The 20,000-nt window shown below is 37.3% G+C and overlaps 1 protein-coding gene across 6 annotated transcripts in view; it reads right to left on the reverse strand.

Moving 5' to 3' along the window:
- Positions 1-12,464: 12,464 nt before the first annotated feature.
- LOC118157350 (homeobox protein Meis2) overlaps positions 12,465-20,000 on the reverse strand; it is a 23,233-nt gene continuing 15,697 nt past the window's right edge. For 2 of the 6 annotated variants that reach the window (XM_035311620.1, XM_035311621.1), the window contains 2 exons: positions 19,332-19,446; positions 18,140-18,309 (listed from right to left, as the gene is read on the reverse strand). In XM_035311620.1, the coding sequence (XP_035167511.1) occupies positions 18,155-18,309; positions 19,332-19,446 (270 nt within the window). In that variant the 3' untranslated portion in view covers positions 18,140-18,154. Of the gene's footprint in view, positions 14,443-14,533; positions 14,590-14,719; positions 15,102-18,139; positions 18,310-19,331; positions 19,447-20,000 lie in introns of those variants that run through there. The other 4 variants (XM_035311623.1, XM_035311622.1, XM_035311624.1 and 1 more) reach the window with 4 other exon arrangements.

The raw sequence follows: 20,000 nt of genomic DNA on the forward strand, positions 1-20,000 counted from the left end.
AAAGGAAAGGAAAGGAAAGGAAAGGAAAGGAAAGGAAAGGAAAGGAATAAAAGTACCATATTCCAAAGCGTGTAACAGTAAAGTATATAGTCTGGAGGCAAAAAACACAAGCATTTTGTGAAATGCAAGATAGCAAGCAATTTGTCAGAAAAGTTGGGCAGCCAGAAAAATTTAATGATGAAAATCCTATTCAGTTTAATATATCCTATTCTAATTTCTTCCATTTAAAAGTAACAAACAAACATGCATGCTGTGTGGACAAGTGCAAAAAAAAAAATGATGTGTTCATACATTTATTACAAATTCAGGTTTGTCTGGTGCAGAAAGTTTATTTCTCCAGGAACACTTCAAAAAATAGGCCCTAGTTGCTATAGTAGCTCAGCTTTTTAATTTCTAGTGCCTCCAGATGAATAATATAACAAAGATTCCTTCTTTGTTGAGGACAGTTACTATAAAGCAGCTTGAAGCTATCACACACAATACAAAACAATTTATTTCTAGAATGGATTCAAACAAGCTTATCAGGATTGTTATCTAGTTATAAATTATATATTTAACAGTAAAGTAAGACAGACATGGCTGGAATGTTACACAGGGGGAACACAGCTACAGATAATTCTAAATTACTCAATCTAATCCTAAGCAGTAGAATCTTAAGGGCACTGGGAATTTCTAGAAGAATTAAGCATTATGTGTTGTAAAAAGCTCAATTAAATACCCTCATAAACTGAGCAGAGTTTCTTTCAGAACTGTCTGCAATGTACAGTCCTTCCAAATGCTTCCTGCTTGCCTTTCCAGGCATTATTTTTCTGCTCATTCCTTTAACCACTGAACCTATGGAAAGCACACTTTCAAAAAATGCCCTTCAGTACTTTCATACCTCTTATTTCACACAGTTGGCCATCTTGAATTAATAGGAGTCAATGAAGACACATGCTCTTAAAAATGACTGCAGCTTCATTGGTCTAATCTACAAACTTTAAAGACCTTAGTTTTATGAGCTTTTCTCGGGGTAGGTATTTCAATGTTCTGAAAACAGGGTTATGGACTGTTAAGTTAAGCACATGTTCTGCATCAACATTTTAGTTTCAGCAGGTTATTTGGTGCCAAGTTTGCCAGTTAGTATCATCAATCCCAAAATATGTGCATATTTGTTTTAACAGGTGTTTTAAGAACAGCACAGGACAGGAGAAAAGCACTTAATATTTTTGTTCAGCACCTACTCTTAATTTTAAGAACTCCTTTACCCTTCCCCCCAAAATATTTTTTAAAAATCACCTATGGTATTAAAAATGCAAAGAAACATAACTGAAAAGCAGTGCAAATTAATACTGCTGTTATTTGACTGTTATTATTTTTCTGCTCATTTCTATCATACATTTGAGCAACCTGGTCTAGTGGACCTGGCTGCTCAAGCGTTCCTGCCCATGGCAGGGGGGTTGAAACTGGATGATCTTTAAGGTCCCTTCCAACACAAACCCTTCTGTGATTCTGGGATTTCTAATATGACAATTGCAGATCTGGGTTTAGATATGCTGTGACCCACATACTCACTGAACACCACCTTTTACTGCACAAATAGCGTTAACTGTAGAAGAGAAAAGTAAGGCTGAGGCAAAACCAAAAAAAAAAAAACAACAACAACAACAAAAAACTTTGGATAATGAAACATAATCAGGAACTTTCACATAGTCTGTTCTTCTGAAGACCATTTGTTAGCACTTACATCAGAGGATATATTGGGAAAAGAAAGAAAAGCAATCTAAAAACAAAATAGGATTGCCCACATCAGTCATTCCACAGAACTAAATAAGTGTTTGCTCTTAAAAATGAATAGCAGTGAAACATAACAATAAGATGTATACACACGCACACACACTGTCACGTTTGTGGGTCAGTAGAGATCATGCATCACGATTTTCACAAAATCCACACGCACATACACACACTTCTTGCAGGTGTTATCTCAGACTTGGTCTGCTGAAAAGTGAAGTGAATCCCCACAGCGACGTTTGAAGGTTTAAAAGCTCAGTTTTTTGTTTCTAAATGCCTATGAAAACATTGCCTGTGCTCAGAGGCCTTTTAAAACAAAACCAAAGCTTTTAAAGCTTCAAAAGCGGTCATGGGAATTTGCTCATCAGGAGGGAATCCTAAATGAAGGCCAAGATTCAGTGGATTCCCCTGGACGTGACAAAAGCCATAGCCTGTCTGCAGACTTACTGTTTCTCATAGCAGATGAAGGCTGATTCAAGCAAAATTTGACAAATCTTTGTCTATACCCCAGATTTTACAAAATTCACTTTTTAAAAGGTTTAATCCTCCCCAGCTATGTCCTACAATTTTCTCTACCATACTATACAAACAAACAAACAAAAAACCACAACAGCAAAAACCCACGCCTTTATGGATACTTAATGTAACTAACAGAGAGATCCCCTCCTCCCTCATCAATGTCATCAACTTAAAGAAAAAAAAAGAAAAAAAAGAAAAAACAACAAAGCTAAGGTTAGAACTATTGTTATAACTTCAAATACATATAAGACAGGAAGGAAACCAAATGACAGTTGCTTTTTAATATGTGGGAGATGATTTACAGAAGGAAATATTCTAATGCTATGTTAAAGGCCTAAATGAGTTTGAAAAATCCTTTTTTTTTTTTTTTTTTTTCTTTTTTGAGATGTCAATATTTCATATCCATAGCAGTCTTAAAAAAGGTACTAGGTATGAAATTGTTTAAGGGACTACTATAAAAGAGCAGAAAAAGTAACATCTGAGTAGAACAAAGCTTCTGAGTCAGGTATTTAAACCATAAAAGCTTGGTACAAATGCAGTCTTTCTTCTGAATGTGTGAGATACAGCTTGTATTCAACGTTAAGGTGAAGCAAAAATCTACAGTTTTGCCTGAATTTAACCACAGCATTCCTGCCCAAAGTGTAGCTGACATTCTCCTTCTCTTTTGGAGGAGATCATCTCATTTTGCCATACAAGTTACACCCCGCTTCCATGAAATACAACAGCCAATGCAAGAGTAGCTAATGAACATCAAGAAGGCAAAAGAGTGGAGGGCATTGTATGTTTTTTGTGTTCAGAAGCAATTTCCTTCTCAAACAATCTAAAATAAAATGTAGCATGTTATCACAGACAGCTGTTTGCCAGAAGACCATAACAGAAAACTGATACATGGATCCTCCACTGGACATCTGGACATGCATGGGTGTACCCCGCTCCTTACAGCCACAGCTCAAACTAGGAACTAGGAGCCTTGCATCCAAGAGCACTACAGAGGCAAGCAAAATAAAAAAATAAAATACTACTACTAATAATAAAAAGACGGGTCCAAATGAGTTGTTCTTGAGTTTGCCTCAGCTGGAGGGTGCTCTCTGCATAGCTTACAAATTATGCACTAGACAAGTTCTCAGTCTCAAGAACAACTAAACCTTACAAGGAAATTCTCTAAGGAAGCATGCAAAATGTTTATATGTGAATAAACAAGGAAAAAAATGTATATATATATACACACATCCCTGGTAAGAACATAAGTATCTCTTCTGAGCTCATGTAAGGTAGTCAGAGAAAATAACATGAAATACAAACTCAAATCTATATTCTCTGATTATATGAAGACAAATTATATATATATATATTTTTTTCTGCACAGGCACACAAAGATTGAATCAATTCTGCTTTCAAATATACAGACTGCACTCCCATCAACTCCCACTGAAGTCAGAATTCGACCTATTGTGTACTTTACATTCACATCAGAGAAGTTGGTAAGAATGCAGAAAATTGCTTTAGAAAGATGTAAAATTCGTTACTAGTTCTAAAATAAAAGGACAGCTTATTTCTTTTAAACAAACCAGATTGATAGCCATTTGGAAGAGCTTAAAGGAGGGTTAATTGGCATACAGTAAGCCTGAATTCTGACAGTGTGGACTTCGAGCTAAAATGACATTCTCTTTGGTGGTCCTAGGACTGTAGGATTAGTTTACAAGAAAGCAGAGAGGGGTTTGAAACCAAACCCTGAATGTCACTGATGAATTACCAGATTAGAAAGGTCTGACTATGAAATATATAACTGCCCAAATTCAGAATCAGAAGAGAAAACAAGCCAAAAAAGGGGCAAATCTGCAGCTGAGCCTGAGTTATAGATTAATAGAATGAATGATTTAAAATAATAATAATAATAATAATAATAATAATAATAAAGAAGAAAAGCAATAAAACCCTTCTTTCATAAGGATCTAGCTCATAGACAGAACTTTATGTCAAAGTATGGTCAAAGCTGCAAATAAGAATAAGATCTACCTCAGGAAATTAATTAAGACAACCAATTCACAACTAAACAAGTGTTTCATCTATCATTGCAGATATGCATGGCAGAAAATTTTCTATCATCTACATCCAACTCAAGGTCACTAAAGGAAGTCTGTGAACTTCAGGGAAATTCAGATATGGTCCCTTACTCACACTAAAAGAAAGCAATAAAATAATTAAAACAAAAAATACTCAATATGAAGATAATCTTTATTGTTTTGTTTTGTTTTTAATGGAAAACTGCATTGTTGCTTCTCTCTTGAACTGAAGTATAAGTGCTGCAGTCATCTTTGTACATGAAAAGGTGCCAAGTTGTAAAGTCAGTTGAGATGCTAGCACAGATCGGCTTATTTGTTGCTGTAAAACGGAAGATGGCTAAATGTATTAAGCATTTTGGTAATTTCTAAATCAAAAAAAAAAAAAAAAAAAAAGTAATACTTTAAACTTAAGGGAATGTACTATCTTAGGCAAAATAGGTAAAGTACTGTTGAAGAAAAACAAGACTATTAAGAAGCATTAGACTTAATTAATGCTTTGTTTTATCTGGAAAAATATGTCTAAATTTAACACACACACACATCAAAAAAATTATTAAGCAGGAATCTTTTCTTACTCAAACACACTTTCACATAGTAACAGATGTTTTACACAGAAGAAATCAAGCGTCTGAAGACACAAAATGAATCTTAAGTGTATGGACTCAGAAACACATGAAATTTAATCAAAGTCTACTAAGTTAGAACAAACAAAACTTACTAGCTTTCTCTTTAAGGAAAACATTTGTAGTTTAGGAATGGAATGAAAAAGCCTACTGAAAACATAATTAGGAACTTTAAGTAATTTTTGAGAAGGAACTCCCAATATTCACATGTATTACATAGCTGAAATGCTTAAAGAGAACAGGATTCCAAGAGTGTCTTTCAGCTGAATTTGTATGGATTTTGTATTTTCACATTTGTATGAACTATCTGCTTCCTAGTAAGTGTTATTTCATCACTGAAGCACAAATCCTGCAAAGGCTGAGATGGTCAATATTAACTCTACTGCGAGCCTCTTTATTTCAATATGAGGACTTGCAGTACATGAAGTTAAGCAATGTGTAAGTCCTTGCCAGACTGAGGTCCTACTTTAGTTGTACGCACTTCTAAAAATGGAAGGTATATGCCAATGTACAGACAGGATCTTTTCATCCTTTGCCTTTGTTTGACTAAAAATATTTGCCATCTCCAAAATGCTAATTCCTTCATTTAAACCGTTAACAAGTGACAAATCATAATCTGTACTTCAGTTTAACTCGGAGAAATAGAAATAAAAATAAAAGGCAATAATAAAGAAGTGATAAAAAGCTTGTAGCCTTTTGACTGTAGAGAAAGCACAGGGCTTTAATAATTTTCTCAAGGCAGTGAACTAACTGTAGAAACTACACTCATTAAGTTTTCCATGTTCTGTGAACTGTTTTTCATTTTAAATAGCTTTATTTACAATCTGATAGCATAAAAATATTTGCCCCCCTTTTTACGTTTAGCAAGAAATTGTCTGATATGAAGCATTTGGAAGACTGAAAGAATGCTTGGGCATGAGGTTGATGCACGGCATACCTAGGTGTTTTAAACAATTGAGTTATTTACCCAGCTGGCTGGGAATCCATGAACACCACGTGATGTAATCAGGTCAAAACAATTATTATTGTATCAAGGAAACACTTGGGAGCATTGCTTCAGCACCAGGACCTCACTGCATTAGGTACCACATGAATAAAGGAGAAGGACAATCCTTCTCTCTTTTTTTTTTCCTTTCTGTTTTACTGGCAGAAGCCCAATGTAGCTCCATTGATTTCAGATGTATTAGCAAGAAAGGGCCTGATCCAAAGCTCACTGAAGTCAACCAAAATCTTTCTGTTGATTTAACAGGCTGTGGATTAGTCCCTAAATAAGAACAGATTTGGTCTCAGCTAAAGGATTTCACTTAAGCCCTATGCTTGTTCAAGCATCTAGTAGGAGCTAAGAGAACACTGCAGTCCTACTGAGTAGGAGTCTGTGTTCATCTTGAACTATCCCCTTTAACAGATGTATAGGGTCAGGAGTTCCACAAAATGGAGAGCCGTCAGTAAGTGGTAAATCTGAGGTGGGAGAAATTAGGAAGGAAGCTCCAAGCTGAAAAACTCTGATTTGTGCTATTTAAGCAATGTTCCATCCTCTTTAGGCAGGAGTGTAAAATTAGACAGGGAATTCATGCGAATTTCTGAATTTTACGCTCGTAAATAATTTAAAAGCTTAGCACTAAGTCCTGCAATAAACTTCTATGCTTGTATTTGCTATATTCACTTCTGCTGAACTGTCTGCCAATGGGGTCTGCCTTAAATCTAGGTATGATCAACTCACAGCTGCATATCAAGAAGCCCAAGGAAAGTTTAAACAAATGTAATTGCTTAAACAAGTGTAGCCACAATAAGCTGGTGGGCATAATGCAAGATTATAAGGAGAAGAGTCCTCTTTACTTACTTAAGAATTAAATGCAGGGATGGTTAAAAAATGTCATGGTACAAATCACATCTTAATAGAGAATTTGCTGAATTCCCCTCACTCACTCTCTTGGCTACATCACCAATCCTCATCAGTTACAGCAAGTGCTGTTTATACAAGACAGCAGAAGACCCCAAACATTGCCTGTGAATGAGGAATGTATAGTACCAAGAGTGTACACATGTAACCATCCATAACATAATTTGAGCTCTTTCAACAAGTTATGCAGCCTGCAGTCTAGGCTAGCTTGTGTAAGCTCAAGTATCTGGGGTTTGCAATGGACTTGAGAGTTGGAGCAGCTGGGAAGTCAGGGGAACACAGGGAAACCACTTTGTCTCACTCTTTCCTGTGCTGACCGCACTGGCTCTTGGCAGGAATAGGGACAACTGAGCCATCGTACCACTCTGCCACCTGATAATTTCCCTTTGTTTTCTCCTAATGCTGTGATAAAGGTGACTTCATATACAACCCAAAGATAGCTGAGCATTAGAGCTGTCACTTAAAGCCACCCATATGTAAGAGTAGAAAACAAAGAATCATTTAATCCCACTAGATCCATACACACCTGTATGCAAGGTGAGTTACTATATAAAGTGCAATCAAACAACAGCAGTCAAATTCCTTAAAGGTAATTTCAAGTTTACTGCATAAGTAAATTATCTCCCACTGATGTGAAACAGTATTTCAATAAATGAACTGAAATAAAAACAAATATATTTTCCTCTAAAACTCAACTAAACATTTAAAAACCCTAGAGGAAAAAAGTAATTCAAAACTTTCATAAGCAAATAAAAAAGCTGGTGTTTTACTATTTGTCCCTTAAAATGTAAGGCATGATGAAATTTTGATCAGAAATATTAGGAAGAATTAAGCTTCATAGCTGTCTTTCTGCAGAACTTGTGTCTTACTGGCAGTACTTTCTATTTGAATTGACCAAAAACAAAGGTTTTGTGTGTGTGTGTGTGTGTGTGTGTTCATGTGTGTTTTTAAACATAGAAGAATAATACTTTTTTTTTTTTTTTTTTTTTTTTTTATGTGGATGTGATTGACTCAAATTCTGTATATGTGAAAGAAGTAGCACCCCTACTATTGCTACTGATTTCCACACAAGATGGATCAGGCTCTTAAGTGAACAGTGCCTTCCTCTTCAGCCCTCTGGGCATGAAGAACTGCTTTCAACTGATTCTCACTCCCTCCCTTCAAACCTTTTGTGGAAAGTCCACCACTGGCCCATAAACAAAAGGCATATCTTTGGTCCTGTGAGCAGGAGTCCTGGTCAGTGCCTTTTGAAATGTTATTCTAGGTTCTGTGGAAAACCAAGTGACTAAATTTAGACTGGTATGTTTGTTAAGACTAAAAGAAATAATAATAATAAAATAGTTACACAAAATATTTTAAATCCCCCTCCACCTTCCGGCAAAATGGAAAATTGATACTTGGTTTTTCATAGTTAACAAAAAAACTCTAAATATAAAGCATACTATTTATGATACCTCTGTCAATTCTGATGCCTTAAGCCTTCAGTCTTAGCCACCACTGCCTGTATACATGCTGAAAGCTCTTAGGCAACAGAGCAGGGGGTGTGCTAGATCTTCTCATGCCAGGATAAGAAAAATCAATGTCCGTGTTTAAAAGACAGAACTACTGATGTGCAAGGTCACTAAACATCACAACCTGTTCTGTAGCTCTAGAGCAGCAAGGAAATCCTTGAGGAAAAAAAGAAATACTGTGCATTGCACAATCTTGTTCTAAGCCAATATTACCCTTGGATCCCTAACACCTAAATGGCAACAAATCAAGTATTCCTTGGTCTATGTTTACTGTACTTGTTTGTGGGGATAAAATAATTAAAAGAAAAAATTGAAAAGGAAGATATACACATAATGATAGAATATTTTTTAAAACATTGGAAGTATCACTTTAGACTTCTCATGTTTATATAAATATCATTTAGAAACTGAAGATGTGAGCCATGTCATCTTTTATTACTCACTTAAGTCTTATTACATTAAAAATATGTGAATTTAAAGATCATGAGTATTTCATTCACCTCTTTTCACCTTTGTTAAAAAAGAGGAATTTTTAAAATAAACAATACAATTTACAAATACAGTATATAAAGTGCTGCCATTATGAAATTGATAAAAGCCAATACTAGAACATACTTGAATCTTCTACATAACCCTGCATTCCTGGACTATAAGAGCAGTCCATTACTCAGCAGATGAACAGATGACCAATTCATAGCATTCGTGCAACATTTAATTATGCTTGTGCCCATTGTACAGATGGGGAAGAAAGCACAACAGAGAGCAACTTACACAGGGCCCTACTGGATTCAGTTCTGCAGATAGCTGCTTCTGAGCAGATATCCATATCCTTACCTCATGGCAACAAAATGAGGAAATACAGTCAGGGCACCGAAATAACAAATGTCTTCCTGGTGATCATGCTTGTTCTTTGGATCAGGCCTGCAGCTAGCAAGTTAGTTAAGGCTGCAGGCACATACAACTAGCTATACTGCTCTCTTGTAGTCCCCATAACACTACGTGCTAATTTAGACCAGAAAGCTGCAAATCTAAGTTTCTACATGCATTTTCACATATACATTTTTATTTTTGTAAAGACTTTTAAACATTCATTCACATCTTTCACTGTATGCGTGAAGATTTACACAAGCTAGTGTAGTAGAAAATGCTGGTTAAAATGGTAAGCACTTATTTTGAAGACGATATCATAAATCTTTAGCTGGTGATCTGATTTTAAAAATACTCAGCCTATCAAGGCTTATGTGTAGATCACTTGATTTTCAGTGAATGAAAAACCTGCCTGAGAGATACAATCATTTAAGTGAAGAAAGGAGAAGCTAGAAAGTTGGAGAAATTACTCACTTCACCCTATAGAAAGCTTCCTGCAAACTCAGCTCCAATTTAACAGTCTTTAATACCAGTTATGTAAGGAATCATACAGCAAGTTTGAGAAAGAAGAAATTATATTTAGACCTCAGACTTGGGTTGATTAGTACCCTGTGATAAGTCACTTAAATGAGAAGTAATTGTATACTTAAAAACATAGTAGTCATTTAAAATCGGATTGATTTGAAAATTTAGAACTATGAACAAAGATGTCACACCACATTAAGAGACAACTAAAAATGGCCGTCAGATTTCTTTCACCTGTTCTTCTTCCACAGATATGAAACATCCTCAGGAGCAATTGCAGAATGGTTATCACAGGCAAAGTAAAGACAGTAAGACAAAGGGCACACGTATTACAATGTGTAGTGCCATAATGCAGTGTTTGATACTCCAGAGGGCCTTCAACAAGTACTGTACAGCCAAAAATCAATTGAAAATCAGCATGATAACAGAGCATGAGTTGCCCTGTAATAGCCTTAAGACCCCCAAGGCTATGTGGGTCCCTTTCATCTGCCACACAGTGCAGATGCCGGGGGAGCCTTGCTTCCCCCTCCCCCCCCCCCCCCCAAGCACTCTGGACACGTCTGCAGCTTTTACCTATTGCTTTCACCTTGCACAGTAAGGAGAAATGACAGCATTGGTAGGTCTTTCTAGATTTCAAAGGTGGAATTTGATTTTTCTTGGCATAGGTTTGGAGGCTTTATTTGTTTATTTTAAATAAATTTCTTATTTAAGTAAACCTGCTGATTTTGGACTGTGTTCTTGGTATGAAGATGATCCTGATACTGAATTCACAGAGGTGACTCCTCTGTGGTTTTTAGCAAAGTACAACTCAGGAAGCAAGAGAAAGAAACACTGTTCAATCCCATGCAAATTGCTATGTACGCAACAAAGCGGGCCTACAAATATTTCACTCATATGGTAGGTTTAATTTCAATATTTCTTTAATTACTTTCCAACAATGTCTGGTTTCTGTTGAATTTACGCTAGTACTTGGCATTTGGTGCAACCCCAAAAAGATAAGATACATATGTCCCCTATTCACAGTCTTGGCATTTTTACCTTAACTCAGACATAGAAGTGATTGGTTTGAAAAATTACCTTGCTGATTAGCTGGGTTTTCTGGTAAATATATAGCATTAATCCTTAAATTCTGAATATGACATAAGGCATACAAATGTTCTGTCTGACTCAACAGCAACATATCACGGCTTAAGGAGGACATGTATGCTGATCTCTGTGAGTGAGGAAAGAGCTAATTGGGAGTTAGATTCAGTGTGATTATCAGCTTGTTTATGATAAGGGAGTACTCTTCTGAATAGCACTGTAAATTCATCCCTGATTGTGGTGTTAAACCACAGCTCATTCCCCCTCCTTCTCCTTTTTGTTTGCTTAGAAAGGGCTTTAAACTATTTTCAGCAGATGACAGTGTCATGCTTTGATTTTCTTCAGCCTTAAAAAATAAATCAGCCACATGAGCCTGATGTCAAATTTCACTTTCTAATAGCAGAAAGACACACACATTTTAAGTGTTTACTATAAGAACACATTTGGGTAATTTTTCCCCATGTCATTATGAACATTAGACTGACCCAATTAATATGAAATGTTTCTATGCTGCTGGAACAGACCGTGTTACAGAAAGAGCCATTTGCACAACCTGTTCATGATTATGGGCCATAAGGACACAAAGATGGCATAGACATTTGTGGACCATCTGAATACTTACAGGGGAAGGGAGGGGGGGAAGGGAAAAAAAAAAAAAAAAAAAAAGATGATGTTAGCCGACTGTTGTGGGTCATGTTTTTTAATCCAGAGTATTGGACATGTAACACAGCAACAAGAGCTGATCATTTTGTTTAATCACCTTTTGGATCTTTGCCAGATGGTCTCTATTGAGAGCGCTGCAAACAGAGAGAGATGAACTGCGTCTAACATGCCACTAGAGCTTTCCCGTAAATGTCTGAGAACTGAATCCAACAAGAATTTAGTCTCAGAGCAGAAAGGGATACATTTAAAAACTATGTGCATTAACTATACTTTTCCCCATAGAATCCTCACTTGGCATGAATAATTTACCCACTCTTATGCTAATGGGATCATGAAAGTATCCCTGTGTCTTTAGTGCAGCTATTCTCAGCTTTCAGTAATTACCCCACCCAGTGAAAATAACATGGCTTCTGCAGACAAGCGGCCCACTCCTACCTGGCAATTAGAAAGATCATGGCTGACACTGGAGCGGTCCAGAAATGGACAGGCAAGTTCCAGCAGCCTGAGGAGGCGTCTAAAAACATTAGAAGTGCTCCATTGTGAACATTTCCATAGCTACTCACAATCAACATGGAGAGAGCAGCGCCTGTGCAGGTACTTTTTATTTATTAAGGATGGCAGAAGACTTTAACATACTGCCCATGCACAGTAATATTAAGGAACAGCAACATTCCTTGATCATCAATAGCAAAAAGGAAAATAAACAAAAGTTATTTTTGTTTTTAAATTAGTGCCATCTTTTTAAACAAGAGGGAGAGAATTGCTAAGTCAATTAATGAGCGCCCTTCTCTATCTTATAATTTTATTAGCTACACAAAGGAAAATTCTACAGTACTTCATTTGCAGAAAAGTTTTTTAAAACCTCATTACAAAGAACTAGGCTTTGACCTCTGTCCATAGCACTCTTTGCTAGGTAGTTCACTGTGTAAAAATTATCAGGCTAAAACATCTGGGAAAGAAAGCTATGAAACAGCAGGGAACGTGGCTGGTTTATTGTTTATCTTTTGTTTATGAGGCAGTATTCAAGTTTAATTACTACTCTAAATTAAACTCTAACAGGCATCAAGAGACATCCCTTTACACGACTAAGTTAAAAAAAAAATCCAGAGATTCCAACACTAGATCTTTCAAATAAGTTGGCACATATAGGAAGAAATTAGTCAGTCTGTAACAACACAGGAAGACATTTAAGCACTTGCTACTGTATGTTCGAATGCACTGCATTATGAAACCATTAATATTGTAACAAGCATACAATTATAATTTAGCAAATGGGATGTTATCTAACATTCGGAGGCAAATTGGGTTAGGCTGAGCAGGATCTGAGAGGGAAAGAGTAGCCTAAGGGGGAATCCTACCTTTTCATTTTGAAATACAAATATATAAACAAATATATATAAATATATACATAAAAACACACATTTGAAAAACAGCAACTTGACGTCAGAGGGAAACATCTCAACAGTAACAATCTCAAGTTATTTTCTCTGAACATTCATGCATACAAGGGAGGAAAGGGTCCACTACATTTACCACATGAGTAAGGGAGCAGTTTTAGATGAACTTAGCTGTAGGAAAAAATAAAAGTTTAAAGGAACTAGCAAAAGATTATTCCAGATGGCATCTGTCATATTGTATTTAGGGTTATTTTAAAGAGATTACTGCCACTATGAAAACATTCCATTGACAGAGTTTTCCTGGGCTGCATTTGAAACCCCTGCACAACACATTCAAAAATGTAAGTAAATGTTTTCTAATGCTTGTATGTTGATAGAGGTTTTATTGTATATACCTAAATATAAATAGAACTTCATGGATTAAAAATTAAGGGTGAGGTGAGGATGTTAAATATATGTATATTTTAAATCCCCCACACCCTAAGTTTTAATTTAATAAATGGTGAGGAATCTGCAGCTGCCACCATCCTGATTATTAGAAAACAGTATAGCGAGGAGAAGATTCACTATGAAATTTTACTGCTACTTACTGAATAGTGAGTAGGGACATAAATGTTTCCACAACCCACCAATCTAACAAAAACTGCAAGAAGCTGTATTTGTTCATGCAATAGAAGGAAAGAAAAAGAAAGGATGGGAGGATACTAAAATGTGACTATATTTAGCTAAGCTGGTTCTGGCATCATTATGGTTAATGTGCATGTGGTGTGCAGTGTGAGCTCAGCAGTTACTGGGCCAACTGTCTCAGTATTTCTGGGAATTCTGCCTATTCACAGTGCAGGGATTGTTCAATTGCTGCAAAATGTACAAAATGAATTTTACAAAAATGAATTGTAAGGAAGGCCCCATTACAACGATTTTACAGCAAAGATGTCAACATCAATTTTTCTTTCATGCATAGCTAATGATTAAAACAGCATATTCCATTTGCCTAAGACAATTTATTTCATATTGGCACATCAAAATATTGAAATACAAAGTTATCTTTACTCTACCCTGATTATTAATTGCTGCTGAACCCACACCATTGTTCAAACCATGAAAAAATAAAACAAACTTGGCAAGAAATACTTAAAACAAAGGCTCATCAATATTCTCCAATTTGTCAACATCTCAATTACAGCAATGGAAAAAATGTAAATTTCATGTGCTTTGAACACTAAGGGGTCTATTCTTCTGTCAGCGCACATGCGTAACTCCCATCACCATTAATGGGAATTACTCATACATATCAACACAAGGACGGGCCCCTCAAACTTGAAAGGAAAAGATGAATTAATAAGGGCTACTCTCTTTCTGTATCTTCCTCAGCTGAAAAAACTCATTGTTCTTTAAGAGTTTTTCATACTTCATACAGTTCACCTTCATGAGAGCTGTGCCTTCTGAAATAATACATCTCCAGTGAAGCATTATTCATTAGGAAGCTTGATTTTTTACAGTCTGGATGTTTGGACCTTTCTATAAGGAAATTTCTTTCTTACAAAAGACAGTTTTCTTCTAGTAAAACTGTGCCCTATAGCTTTACATATAAAAATACAAAGAAATAAAAATATATTTGGAATCCTTATAATGAATATGCATGCCAGCTAGCCTCAGCAGGCTCACCTAAACATACAGGGGAAAAAAAAAAGTTGTAGTATTACTTTTAGTATATTAAACTTCCAAGACTCCATATGAATATGTTAATTCTTCTTATTTAAATTATTTATTATGATTGTTGTTGTTGTTACCCCTCTCTCTTTTTCTGCCTGTTGGAGTTTGGTTCAAAGCTTTATGCGGTTTTAATGCCTGAAGGCCTGTCCTGTTATTATGAGCTACTTTCATAAGTTTGTATATTATATAAAGATATAGATATAAGTAAGAAATATATCATGTAATTTTTCCAACATGCATCAACCCAGAGGCATAACCTAGGACTAATACATGTGATTTCAGCTAGCATGTGACTTTGCCATGAACCTGATATTGAGTCTTTGCCACAGAAAACTACTGTGGACAAATCTGTGGGACAAACATCAAGCTATCACAAAAATGGCTCAAAACTCCTTAAAGATATTTGCCTAGATAGTAGTCCTCAGATATTGTATATAAAGATCCTCTTCATTCAGCACAAGTAACTACATGAAAAAAAGAAAAAAAGATGAACTACTTGTAGGAAGGCAAACTGGATTTGATACTCATTTATTACCTTTATTGCTGTATAACCTAGAAACAGCTTCCTGTCTCTGGCTTCTCACTTACGGTCAAGTTTATCACCCCAGGCTTAATCCTAAAAGGTGCTGAACTTCCTGAAAGGTCCTGAAAAACCACAACCTCCATCTGACTTCGCTGGATCAGGCCCTTTTGGTGACTGAACTAAGAATCTGACAAATCAGGTATACAAGACTAGTATCATAAAGTATGAAACCAAAACTATTCCCTGGTGCTTTCCTGTAGACCACATGTTTTTAAACCTTAAAAAGATTTATTTCCCACTTTTCATGCATAATCTGCCATATTCATTATTTGAAATATCCCATAAAGAGATTAAATAGGAATTAAAGTCTGGGAGCAACATATCCATCACCATGGTACAAACTGATACAGAACTCTAGAAGTCATTTAGCCTTGCATGTAAGGGCCTTTTTCACTCATGGAGTCTCACAGAGAATCAGGAAAATAAAATACCCCAAAAGCCTTTCAGATCTGTTTCCCCTCCCCCTCCCCTTCCCCCCTCCCCCCCGCCCCAAAGAATAGGATGGACGATAAAGCTGCACACACCTTTTAATCTTCCGCTTAGGGTTTTCACACATATATTCCCCGACAAAAACCCCAGGGTCTTCTCTCTCTCCTCCCCTTCTCTCAGCCCCTTTCCTGCCATCTCCCTTGCTATAACTCAGCTAACCCAACAGAACCAGTCAGTTTTAAATTTCAGTTGGGACCCCGGTGACCTGTTAATGAATCTACAGAGAGGAGAAAAACTCACAGTGTTGAGTTATGCCTGGTGTTGCTAGCTGACTTGGAGTCAGAAATGCTTGAAGCGTTAACGTAATTGCAAGAATGTGAAAAATGAAGCGTTGGGCTCCTGAGCAAAGCGAAAGGTCAAAGCAAGCTCTACACAAAACAAGTCTCTGGAAGATGGCCTCATTAGACCATTAAATCAGCTTCTCCTTTTTCTCCTCTGTAAGATGTTTAGAGTATTTTATTTTTATTATTGGATATATTTAACTCTTTCTCTTTCCAGGACAGGGGGAAAGAGAATCATACCTACTACATAATTACTGATCTCTAAAATATTATTACATGGCATTGATCTGTATTCGTGGATCTGAACTGGGATAAAGTCAATAAATGCTTGGTAGATTACAGGTCACTAGTACTTAGGTCTGTTATATGATCAATATGTTGTGTAGCTTAGTTTTCTGTTGAACAAGTGAGGTGACATGTTAAGAACAACATAGACACTCACCACTAATAAAATTAGGATAATCTTTCAACATTTACTGCCTGAAGGCCTTTTCTTTAACCCTGTCAATGCCACTATTTCTGATATCAAACACTGACTAAATTAACCCTTTTGGTGCCAAAATGGCACTCATGCACTGTCATGAAGAAACCGTCCTCCATAAGCAGCCAAAACGCCTACAGTTTTTTTGGTTCCAACTTCAGGAATTATGAATGGATTATTTTATGTAATCTGTTTTTGCAGACTTTCTCCTCATGAGGTAATGTCATCACTCACCCATCTCACTTCCATCTCCTAAAAATCATGAGTTGTATGTCATAGACTTAAGGCAAAAGCAAAGACATGGAAAGAGAGCTCCCAAGAGCCAGAAGAGACTGAATCTAGTTTGAATCAATCTCTGCTGCCACCAGGCATCAGTGGAAAAGCCCAAAGGTTGCTAATGTAACCTAAGACTCATTACTGAGTTCCCATTCCCAAGAAATCCTCTGGGGCAAGTGGAATACAACACTGGAGGAAGGTCTTAATGAAACTACAAGGGAACCAAGCTGACCCAAACAAGTACCTACGCCAGAACAGCCCAAGAGGGCATTCCACCAGCCTTAGGAGTGGCTGGGACAGATTCCCTGCCAGTTCAGCAGTGATAAATTAGACCCTGCCCCCCTCAAGGAACTGTAGGGAAAATTCAATACAGATCTCTGCACTAGGCCTCCCTCTTTCTAGTCTTTCCCAGGGTTGAGGGAGGAAGAACAATCCAAAGCTGTCTCCAATGGGAATTTTGCCTGTACTGTACGATCATACATCTTTCAGCTGCCAGCAGCTGAGAGGAATGCTGATTTGCCACTGGACGACTGCTTCCTTTTAAAAGGCCCAACCAAGTACAAAGGGAAGTGTATGAGCGATGTTTCACTCTGCTAGACCAGGCAACACTGGTGACAGATTTGGCCCTTCAGCAACCGTTCATCTTCTAGAGATGTAAGCATAACAGGTTTAAGTCATATATTGCCAGGAACCTCAGTTTCCAATGGGAAGGTCACATAGTTGTAATCAACTGCTTTTTCTCATGCTTAGGAATATTTCTGCTGTACTGTTATTTACATGGCAAAGGATCAGACTGTTTAGTGAAATGCAGGATCCCTGGATGTCGCTACAAGGGATCCCCTTTACAACAAGTATAGCTTGATGAAGAAACACTTTTAGTATAAGGCTTGCTGGGATAAAGTGAAGATACAGACCTGAGCAAATTTCTTACCCAAGGGTGGAATGAACACAGTCACAGGTGACTCAGAAGAATCATTTTTAAGTACATAAATGATCTGCTATGTCAAATATCTTAACCACAGTAGAAAGTGTAAACACTTCATTAACAGTAAAGCCTGTGGCCAGCTAGTAAATGTAATGTTGGTTTGCTGCTTATAAGTCAAGCTCTCCCTTTCAGAAGCCACTGAACTCCAAGAGCTCATGCTGGACCTTGTGTCAGGTACACAGAAAAGTCCTGAGTGACTCACGTTGGACCCGGATCATGCCCTGTGCCATGGTGGCAGAGACTACTAGTGCATAAACAAGTTGTACAAATAGGAGACAAACACAAACCGCTACACCAGAGACAAACTTTGCAGGTTGCTAGAGCCACAGGTGGTGGGACACCAGACCGTGAGAAAGAGGAGAGGCTCCAGCTCTGTGCAGGCAGCGGCCACATGAGAGACATGAAATGGCGCATCAGCTCAGTCACCTCAGTGTGGCACCAAGCCATGTTTCATGGCAGAAGCTCCCTGCAGTGTGAAGCCGACAGCAGAAGCAGTAAGTAGCCTTGAAGGTTGCTCTGCTCCCCAGTCTGGGATCCTGCATGGCTAGCTGGATCACGGGTTTGTCATTTGGCTGTGCTAGGTACATGTGACGACCAAGTGAGGGGAAAAGCATTGGCAAAATGTTACAGATGCAGAAGGTGGAGGGAGCATATCATAAGACATAATAAAGGTAGTGTCGCACTTGCTAGCTGAGGCATAGAATGACAACTACAAGAAACGAAAATTGAGCTCACCATAATCTTTCTCTTAAAAATCATAATTCTAAGTAAGGTTCCAAGAGTGGTAGTAGACCATCTTTACCCCACTCTTTAGCACTTGAGGCTTGTCTCATACCTTCTGGAGCCACTTACACTTCTAACAGGCGAGTGTAAAACACAATCATATCAAGATGACAGCCTTTGACACTCACTCAGCATGGATGCAGATGACCACATACAAGGTGCAATGCAGTAGGAAATAAAACAACAACAACAAAAAACTAAAATAATTATCAAACCTCCCGAAACACAGAGAAGGGTTTCACTGCATAGATATAACAAAGGTTTTTCAGTTCAGGTACATCTCTATTTACCATTCTGAACTAAGATTTTCAGAAGCAGAAATGAACCTATACAAGTAAACATTGCAAGAAATATTTTTCTGTCTAATTCGGGTTTTGCTTCTACTTCATATAATTTAGTGGCTTGATGATAACTTCATAGAGGAAACTTTTCCCCGACTAAAGCTACAGGTTAAATTCTCCGTGTATAACTCAGCTCAAACAACTGCATCACAGCTGGAGAGTATGTCTGTCATTATATTTACTTACACCGCACAAAAATAAACTGTAGATAACCAAATTTGTAAAGGAATTGGCAGAACTAATCAATTGTTATTACAAAGCTTGTTTGAAGATTAGATATTTCACTTTGAAATAATAATAAAACGTAGCTAAGTGGGTTAAGAAAAGGAAATACCATCTCCCTAAGTTACAGCTGATTATACTGCAAGTCTGCCACTCCATGTTTACTCTAAGGCAGATGTACTGATATAATAAAAAAAGCTGGAGTTATTTTAGTCATGCCTACTTTGCACAGGGAAAAAGTTTGACCTTTTACCTTGCTCGCTGCTGTTGTCTCCACTCTGGGAAGCATGGCCCCCACTGGAGGGCCCCGGTGTGCCTGCCGAGTGCGTTGAGGTTGCATCATCGTGGTCTCTCCAAGATGAAGGATTCTGGTGTCAGAGTGCCAAGGAATTTTTTCCACAGTTCCCATTCCAATAGCAAATGAAGAACAGAAAGAAAATAGGGAGAAGAGGGGAGGAGGGGGGAAAAGTATACACATTAGCATTTGTGAAATGTGCCAAACACTGATACTGTTTGCACAGTGCAATAATTCTTTAGCAAAGACAAGCAGAGGGGGTACAAAGATTTATTTGTTAAAATAAAGGACAGATTTTTTAAATAATAATAATAAACTTTCCAAAGAGTTATCTGGATTTAATTGTTTTAATAGCACTGCAGAAGAATATTTGATGGGAAAAAATGTATATGTTTCTTAATGAGCAGCAGGGGGCTGGGGGGAGAACATCAACTGACCTGCACAGTTTATGATACTAGGTGTTCACATGAGGATTGAGCTAGTTGGCCTGTAAACTACCTCCCCACACTTTGTTTTTCTAAACTGATGAGAGATGGGAGGGGAGAGGAAGAGGAGGGAAGCTGTTTCAAGAAGTAGAGAATGTGCATGGGAGAGAAACATACCTTCCCACCCTACCCTCTCTCTCAC

This window comes from Oxyura jamaicensis, assembly GCF_011077185.1.
Source record: "Oxyura jamaicensis isolate SHBP4307 breed ruddy duck chromosome 5 unlocalized genomic scaffold, BPBGC_Ojam_1.0 oxy5_random_OJ101368, whole genome shotgun sequence".
Taxonomy (NCBI): domain Eukaryota; kingdom Metazoa; phylum Chordata; class Aves; order Anseriformes; family Anatidae; genus Oxyura; species Oxyura jamaicensis.